Source organism: Triticum aestivum, chromosome 2A (genome assembly GCF_018294505.1).
Source record: "Triticum aestivum cultivar Chinese Spring chromosome 2A, IWGSC CS RefSeq v2.1, whole genome shotgun sequence".
In the NCBI taxonomy this organism is placed as follows: domain Eukaryota; kingdom Viridiplantae; phylum Streptophyta; class Magnoliopsida; order Poales; family Poaceae; genus Triticum; species Triticum aestivum.
Window position 1 is genome coordinate 785,105,978 of NC_057797.1, and position 9,997 is coordinate 785,115,974.

General features: G+C 42.9%; 1 protein-coding gene across 1 annotated transcript; it reads right to left on the reverse strand.

Moving 5' to 3' along the window:
- Window positions 1-6,576: 6,576 nt before the first annotated feature.
- Window positions 6,577-9,672, reverse strand: LOC123038318 (uncharacterized). The gene is made up of 8 exons (XM_044462169.1): window positions 9,642-9,672; window positions 9,442-9,591; window positions 9,314-9,355; window positions 9,028-9,096; window positions 8,136-8,262; window positions 7,948-8,051; window positions 7,787-7,857; window positions 6,577-7,182 (listed from the first exon to the last, which is right to left on the reverse strand). The coding sequence occupies exons 1-6, from the start codon at window positions 9,670-9,672 to the stop codon at window positions 8,027-8,029; spliced, it is 444 nt and encodes a 147-aa protein (XP_044318104.1). The 3' UTR covers window positions 6,577-7,182; window positions 7,787-7,857; window positions 7,948-8,026.
- Between the last annotated feature and the right edge of the window lie 325 nt (window positions 9,673-9,997).

Genomic DNA, 9,997 nt, shown 5'->3' on the forward strand with positions numbered 1-9,997 from the left:
AACTGTATTGCGATAGACATAATCCAATCATGTCTATGCTCAACGCAAACACCAATCTCGGTGGTAGAGGGAGCGTGCGATGCTTGATCATATCAACCTTGGAAACACTTCCAACATATATCGTCAGCTCACCTTTAGCTAGTCTCCGTTTATTCCGTAGCTTTTATTTCGAGTTACTAACACTTAGCAACCGAACCGGTATCCAATACCCTGGTGCTACTAGGAGTACTAGTAAAGTACACATTAACATAATGTATATCCAATATACTTCTATTGACCTTGCCAGCCTTCTCATCTACCAAGTATCTAGGGTAATGCTGCTCCAGTGGTTGTTCCCCTTAGTACAGAAGCACTTAGTCTCAGGTTTGGGTTCAACCTTGGGTTTCTTCACTAGAGCAGCAGCTGAATTGCCGTTTCATGAAGTATCCATTTGTTCCCTTGCCCTTCTTGAAACTAGTGGTTTCACCAACCATCAACAATTGATGCTCCTTCTTGATTTCTACTTTCGCGGTGTCAAACATCATGAATATTTCAAGGATCATCATATCTATCCCTGATATGTTATAGTTAATCACGAAGCTCTAGCAGCTTGGTGGCAATGACTTTGGGGAAACATCACTATCTCATCTGGAGGATCAACTCCCACTCGATTCAAGTGATTGTTGTGCTCAGACAATCTGAGCACAAGCTCAACGATTGAGCTTTTCTCCCTTAGTTTGCAGGCTAAGAAAATCGTCGGAGGTCTTATACCTCTTGACGTGGGCACGAGCCTGAAATCCCAATTTCAGCCCTCGAAACATCTCATATGTTCCGCGACGTTTCGAAAACGTCTTTGGTGCCTCTACTTAAACCATTTAATTGAACTATCACGTAGTTATCAAAACGTGTATGTCCGATGTTCGCAACATCGACAAACGACGTTGGGGTTCAGCACACTGAGCGGTGCATTAATGACATAAGCTTTCTACTGATCGCATAATCGCTACTATCAACTTTCAACTATATTTTCTCTAGGAACATATCTAAACAGTGGAACTAAAGCGCGAGCTTACGACATAATTTGCAAAAGGTCTTTTGACTATGTTCAGGATAATTAAGTTCATCTTATGAACTCCCGCTTAGATAGACATCCCTCTGGTCATCTAAGTGATCACATGATCCGAGTCAACTAGGCCGTGTCCGATCATCACGTGAGACGGACTAGTCATCATCGGTGAACATCTTCATGTTGATCGTATCTACCATACGACTCATGCTCGACCTTTCGGTCTCCGTGTTCCGAGGCCATGTCTGCACATGCTAGGCTCGTCAAGTTAACCCTAAGTGTTTTCGCTGTGTAAAACTGTCTTACACCCGTTGTATGTGAACGTAAGAATCCATCACACCCGATCATCACGTGGTGCTTAGAAGCGACGAACTGTAGCAACGGTGCACAGTTAGGGGAGAACACTTCTTGAAATTTTGTAAGGGATCATCTTATTTACTACCGTCGTCCTAAGTAAACAAGATGCATAAACATGATAAACATCACATGCAATCAAATAGTGACATGATATGGCCAATATCATTTTGCTCCTTTTGATCTTCATCTTCGGGGCTCCATGATCATCATCGTCACCGGCATGACACCATGATCTCCATCATCATGATCTCCATCATCGTGTCTTCATGAAGTTGTCACGCCAACGACTACTTCTACTTCTATGGCTAACGCGTTTAGCAATAAAGTAAAGTAAGTTACATGGCGTTCTTCAATGACACGCATGTCATACAAAAAATAAAGACAACTCCTATGGCTCCTGCCGGTTGTCATACTCATCGACATGCAAGTCGTGAATCCTATTACAAGAACATGATCAATCTCATACATCACATATCATTCATCACATTCTTCTTGGCCATATCACATCACATAGCATACCCTGCAAAAACAAGTTAGACGTCCTCTAATTGTTGTTGCATGTTTTACGTGGCTGCTATGGGTTTCTAGCAAGAACGTTTCTTACCTACGCAAGACCACAACGTGATATGCCAATTGCTATTTACCCTTCATAAGAACCCTTTTCATCGAATCCGTTCCGACTAAAGTGGGAGAGACTGGCACCCGCTAGCCACCTTATGCACCAAGTGCATGTCAATCGGTGGAACCTGTCTCACGTAAGAGTACGTGTAAGGTCGGTCCGGGCCGCTTCATCCCACAATACCGTCGAAACAAGATTGGACTAGTAACGGTAAGCATATTGAACAACATCAACGCCCACAACTACTTTGTGTTCTACTCGTGCAAAGAATCTACGCAATAGACCTAGCTCTGATACCACTGTTGGGGAACGTAGCAGAAATTCAAAATTTTCCTACGTGTCACCAAGATCTATCTATGGAGAGACCAGCAACGAGTAGAAAGAGAGTGCATCTACATACCCTTGTAGATTGCTAAGCGGAAGCGTTCAAGTGAACGGGGTTGATGGAGTCGTACTCGTCGTGATTCAAATCACCGATGATCCTAGTGCCGAACGGACGGCACCTCCGCGTTCAACACACGTACAGCCCGGTGACGTCTCCCACGCCTTGATCCAGCAAGGAGAGAGGGAGAGGTTGAGGAAGACTCCATCTAACAGCAGCACAACGGCGTGGTGGTGGTGGTGGAGGAGCGTGGCAATCCAGCAGGGCTTCGCCAAGCACCATGGGAGAGGAGGAGTAGGGAGAGAGGTAGGTCTGTGCCAGAACTTCGTGTATAGCTCCCATGCGCGTCCCCACTATATATAGGGGTGGAGGGGCTGGTTTCTTGCCCTCCAAGTCCATTGGGGCGTTCGCCAAGGTGGGAGGAAAGAAATCTCATTATTTCCTTCCCCACCGATTGTTATCCCCCTTTTTTAGGGATCTTGATCTTATCCCTTCGGGATATGATCTTATTCCTTCTAAGGGGGGATCTTGGTGCGCCTTGACCAGGGGTGTGGGGCCTTGCCCCCACTACCCACGTCCATGTGGGTCCCCCCATGCAGGTGGGCCCCACTCCGGAACCTTCTAGAACCTTCCCGGTACAATACCGAAAAATCCCGAACATTTTCCGGTGGCCAAAATAGGACTTCCCATATATAAATCTTTACCTCCGGACCATTCCGGAACTCCTCGTGACGTCCGGGATCTCATCCGGGACTCCGAACAACATTCGGTAACCACATACAAAACTTCCTTTATAACCCTAGCGTCATCGAACCTTAAGTGTGTAGACCCTACGGGTTCGGGAGACATGTAGACATGACCGAGACGTTCTCCGGTCAATAACCAACAGCGGGATCTGGATACCCATGATGGCTCCCACATGTTCCACGATGATCTCATCGGATGAACCACGATGTCAAGGACTTAATCAATCCCGTATTCAATTCCCTTTGTCTATCGGTATGTTACTTGCCCGAGATTCAATCGTCGGTATCCAATACCTTGTTCAATCTCGTTACCGGCAAGTCACTTTACTCGTTCCGTAACACATCATCCCGTGATCAACTCCTTGGTCACATTGCGCATATGATGATGTCCTACCGAGTGGGCCCAGAGATACCTCTCCGTTTACACGGAGTGACAAATCCCAGTCTCGATCCGCATAAAACAATAGATACTTTCGGAGATACCTGTAGTGCACCTTTATAGTCACCCAGTTACGTTGTGACGTTTGATACACCCAAAGCACTCCTACGGTATCCAGGAGTTACACGCTCTCATGGTCGAAGGAAGAGATACTTGACATTGGCAAAGCTCTAGCAAATGAACTACACGATCTTTTGTGCTAGTCTTAGGATTGGGTCTTGTCCATCACATCATTCTCCTAATGATGTGATCCCGTTATCAACGACATCCAATGTCCATAGCCAGGAAAACCATGACTATATGTTGATCACAACGAGCTAGTCAACTAGAGGCTCACTAGGGACATCTTGTGGTCTATGTATTCACACGTGTATTACGATTTTCGGATAATACAGTTATAGCATGAATAAAAGACAATTATCATGAACAAGGAAATATAATAATAACACTTTTATTATTGCCTCTAGGGCATATTTCCAACAGTCTTTTCCCTTAGAAAATAGATATTTAGATATGATGTTCTTACACGGTGTTATAAGAAAGACATGAGATCAGTTCATGATAGCTTTTTTACATGAAAAAGCGGTTATTTACCACTTCCGATATTGGGCTTCGCAGAACTGCCACTCTCAAAATTGGCCTGGTAAAAATGCCATCTAGCTCCGTTGCATTTTGATTACCATGCCATTTTTTTCTTTTTCCATTACTTTTTCTTTTTCCATTTCAATTTCCTGTCACCTGAAAGGACCAAAGTACCCTTACCTCTTTCTACCTTATCCAATGTGTTTGTGGTTATCCGATTGCTCTGTGGCTAGCTTGTTCTGGTCGCCATGGTTGCTCGCCGGCGTACGTCGCTGATGCCTGCGCGAGGTACCCTAACTCGCCGCCCTAGCTTCCCACGCCTGAGCGAGTAACTGCAGGTCGCCGCCGGTGCTCGCCCATGGCTGCGCGCGCCGCTGCAACTCACCCTCATCACTACAGCTCTCCGCCGGCGCTCATCCAGGTCTGCACGCGCCGGCACAGCTCGCGCTCGCGTGGCGGATGCTTGCGCTCTGTGGGTGCTTGCCCTCGCCTTGCGGATGCTTGCGCGTGCCAGCACAGCTCATTGCGGGTGCTCGCCCAGGCCTGCGCGCGACAACACAGCTCGCCCTCCCCTGCGTATGTTGGCGCAGCTCGCTCCGCGACATGCTGGAGAAGTGGGTGGCGCTGAACATCAGCACCAGTGGCGTGATGGCAGCAGCAGCTGGAGGAGGAGATGGATGCGTGTGAAGTTCTGAAGATGTTGAATGCAAGCAACCTGTAAGTGATGTTTGCTGTAATCTTTACTTGCTGTTGGATGCAATTTCGCAATTACATCAAGAATAGCATGTCATATTTAATTTCACGTCCAGAATCAACTAAGCAACAATACGACAAATAAATAATGCGGCAAATTTCAATCTATAAGCTACTTGTTGCAATATCTTCTTTTGCATTCATTGTAGCTTATTCAGAGACAAGAAATGGAATTGTGGCTAGAAAAAAGTATGTAGACCCCAAATTTTAGTACATTGGCAAGGGAGAGACATATAGACACTTCAACCATGATTGATAGATGAATATGAAATGAGTTCACTTGTCACAAAACAAAGTGTTGAGTTTACATAATAAGTTCACAGCTCAAAAATATATATGAGCTCACAACCGAGAGAAATTGGCGAAATTGAGTTATAGAAGATCGGTGGCACGCGGCGTCAAGGAAATCGGCGGCGTCATGACGTCCAGGAGACGGGGGTGGCGTCCAGCGATTGACCCAAGAAGTCCAGGCAATCAGGGAATGTTCCAGCAAAGAAGGCAATGACTTTTCCGTATCACCCATATCATGAATTTTTTGACTTCAAACTGTATGATATCATGGACTCTGCATAAGTTGATAGGACATGATAATTAACCGCAAAAAGCATGGGTATGGATAACACATTGAAAGTAATACCAGAGAGCAAATTTAACGCTTACAATAAAGCATGGGCACAGATAACTTATTGGTTCATCTGCCACTGCTTATTATCTACCAAGAAACTACAAATGAAATGTATAACTAAATTAGGAATAAGAACTCCATAAAACATTGGCTTTGGTCTGCAAACCATTAATCTGATTGGAGATGGAAACTAAACCAAGATCGGGTAAAGTTTGAACGTAAGATATAAGTACAGTCATTCGAGTAAATAATAGAGAGGTAACCACCAGATCATCTTCTATTCTAGAACTCTGTAAATCTGGGATTACAATATTTGGCAACAAAACTGACATCTTAGGTATTCTATTGACTAACATCACCCATCTGTTTGCAGAGAACACAACTTTTAGATACCTTCGAAGAGCAATAAGATATCGATATGTCAGGTTAAAATGCTATAAAACTAAATTTACCATGCTACAAAGTAAACTTGCCATGTTAGTTCACATAATGAATCCTTTGTGCAGGGAGTTCTAGCGACGCATTATACAAGGAGCTATGGCATGCTTGGGCTAGGCCGTTAATCACAGTGCCTCGCCAAGGTGAAAGGATTTACAACTTTTCGCATGTTTATATGGAACAGGTATGTCTCACCGCATTGGTGTTTGCTCTTCTTGATGCCCCATAACTAATGAATGAATTTTCTACTCAACACATGCAGTAGCTATTTGTGTCATGGGACACTGCTTTGTTCTTGTGTTAAAAATGACAATATGACTTTGTTTATGTGGAATAATCATCCAAGTATTTAAAGATCATCCACATCCACGTACATATTTAGAACCTGATAGGATCCTTGTGTGTGTGCGGCGTGTGCTTCTCTAGTGTGGTCATGTATTAGTTGACAAATGAATATCCATCAGAGGGTACCACATTACATACAGTGCTTCCAGCCTTGTAGGCCTCACCAGAAGTCCCTTTGCCAAGCTTCACTGCGATGCCTAACTTACTACATTTGACAAACATCTTTGCTAACTGATAAAAGCAACAGTGTAAGTAAATAAAATCATTTTCACATGTTATGACAAACTGATTCTTCCAGCTGACCAAAAACCAAAGAAAACAGAGTACTAATACACAAAGAGACTGTATAATTGTTAAGGCTACTTTACGAACTAATTTGGGAATAGACTGAACATATCAGGAAATACACGAGTTGACTGAAGAAGAAAAAACATCATCTACTAATACTATACTAAATGAACATTATCCATTCACATCTCCAGTATTGTACTATTGTACATAATAGAGAATGACTAATAGTACTCATTCTTCTCTTAAAGACGTCAAGAAAATACAGTCAGTAGAAAAGGTAGAAGGATTTTGAGCACTAAACTCCAGTTATCAGTACACCTGACTATCTACATATCTCCAACCGGTTAATTTATGAATCATCACATTTACCTATAAGGGGGCATTTGTCTGTAAGATGTGATTTGCTTGCATGCATTTCATAGATAAATATGTGAATAAAAGTTAGGACTTGCTTACATACCTGGATATTGACATTCACATACAGAGACAATACATCTTCAAGACACAAGAATGTATAGTCACAAACTCACAATTCCATGGCAGCAAAAATCTTCAATAATCTGTGAACTCCATAAACAATGATATTATAGATCCCTTGTTTTATTGATATATTGGAATATAGAAGAAGGAGATGTACTCTACAAGAGAGAAGCAACCATCAACCGTGCTAATGTCACCTCTCCATACTACCATCGGTCCAAAGGCACTCAAGTAAAAATCAAAACACAAAAACGGCAAATGGCACTTGGAGTTTGGAGCCCGCTCATCTGATTTAGATAATCTGGGAAAGAGCAATGATTTTGCCCTCTTGTGGACTTAAAATAGAATTCGAAAAGTTCAGTGAACTGATGAATGGGTGCTTTAAGCTCACCCAACTTCCTTAGTTTTGAAAATGAACAAATCCCTCTCAAAACATAATTTAATACATCATATTTATGTAGACATTGCCAATTCAATTTTCTGGTACGCAATAGTTAAAAAATAGGAACTTCTAGTACAACATACATATACGCAGGAGTATATCAGTAAGCATGGTAGAGTTCATCTGCAACACAATAAATGTTCAAATACATGGAAGGCTGAAATTATCTTTATAGATTAATATAAGCAAGGCATCAATCAGTACATGCATGAGATCTGTGTTGCTCGCTAGCAGGAACAAACCTTGTTGTATTCACAAGAGAAAAGATTCACCTTCCTTTGCTAGATTCCTCTTCTCATCTTATTTCTTGGATCTGCACACATCCATTTTAGAAAGTCCATATCTTAGCAAGCCAAAAATCAGAGTGGCGGGGCAAATGAATGGTAAAGAGAGAAGCACCTACTTCCTAACCTTGCATTCCAAATAACTACATAAATGATACCCTGGCCTTTTTTACACTTTTCCAAGCAGTAATTGCATTTTCACACTTTGTCGAGCAGATTCAGTCTATAACAAAACAAACAATAGATATGTGAGGTAAGTGTTGCTTGCGGGCAAGTAAATGGAAGGCAACCAGAACTGAACAGATACCTGTTCTGGACTGGATGGTCGCTGCTTATTTCAAAGGTGTGGCTGGCCCTCTTTTGTCCGAGATAAAAATCAAGCAATGAAGAACCCATAAGCAAATTGTAGACTACCATAATCACATGGTCAGCAACTGAAACAGCCATAAATTACCATCCAGACCCTTAATTTTTGCAGCATACCTTTATATGTAAGAAATGTAGATATGGAAATGATCCAAAAAAGTAGACCCAAACAAAATTTGCCATAGAACTCGCTTTAGATTATTTAGTAATTACTAATGAAGTATATTAAAATGAGATACAACCAATTCATCTGTGGTAGAGTACATACTAACCTAAGTAAAGCAAACCCTGAAATCCTGGGTGCTGTAATAAAGCTAGTGGTCAATAACTGAAAGTAGCATGGGAGTATAGCATGCTCATAGACGCGCCATAATGATTTCCACACTCTCATGCACATCTACAATTTTAATGCACAATGGCTTTGGCTAACTGAATGGAACCTAGCTGCATTTGTTAAGCGACTTGACACTGATCTATGTCACCAAACTGCAACAGGAGTCTCCCGCAAATTGAATCCGCTGAAGAATAAACTCTGAATCCGCTGTTAATGCAGAAGCTAATTAAACAGCAGTGGCAAACTGCGTTTGAAAAGCAGTGCATGATTGAGGGGGAGGGTAGCTTCGCTGCGATAGCCACGCCCTCCTTATTACTGTATGCCCCCTCGGTAGTTTGATTCATGGCGTGCACCTCTTGGTTAGCACCTAATGGCCATATGCAAGGCCGATGCAATGAGGCATCACTAAACAATAAAACACATATATAGGAATATGCAGACCTACAATCTGGCTCGAGCAAGGAAAATAAAAACCTACTAAAAGGGCCAAAACACTAACCTGAGAGGGTGAGGGATGACAAAAGCACACTCGTCATGAAGCATATCGGCATGGTGCATATTTGGTTTTCTGAAATAAAGCATTAGCAATTAACATTCTTTTTTCATCATACACGGCCAGAGATTAAAATCTCCTCCTTAAAGCAAGTAAGCCAGTAATATAGCATGCAGAATATAGCATCACAAAATTTCTCCCCAAAAGAAACGCCTAATTTCACATGGCGGTAATTAAAACAACATCACAATGAAATAAGAGAATAAAGCTACAATCAAATTGATCCACAAACCTCTGTAGCTTGCATATACACCAATGGAAGGTAGCTGGCAATCTGAAATTACAAACCTAGCTAAAGTTAGTGAAAGCGCTAAACTTGAAAGGAAGCATGGGGGCAGCCGAGCAGTGATAGCACCATACCTCCATGTACCTCATCCTTTGTGGCCAATTGCAGATTACCAAGAAGCCATCGCTGCTCTTTGTGGCCTCCTTTGAAGGATAATCTGCAGACCACCGTACTGTATAATAAAAAAATCAGTGTGGGGATTAAATATTTTAGATCAAGGACGACTCACCTGGGCAGGGAGAAGGGAAGTGGAGCGCCGCCAACAACAACACGCGAAGGCCGCCGAACTTGAACCGCCACCCCATCCTGCTGTTGGGGAATGTAGCAGAAATTCAAAAAATTTCCTACGTATCACCAAGATCTATCTATGGAGAGACCAGCAACGAGTAGAAAGAGAGGAGAGTTTGCATCTACATACCCTTGTAGATCGCTAAGCGGAAGCGTTCAAGTGAACGGGGTTGATGGAGTCGTACTCGTCGTGATTCAGATCACTGATGATCAAGTGCCGAACGGACGGCACCTCCGCGTTCAACACACGTACAGCCCGGTGACGTCTCCCACGCCTTGATCCAGCAAGGAGAGAGGGAGAGGTTGAGGAAGACTCCATCCAGCAGCAGCACAACGGCGTGG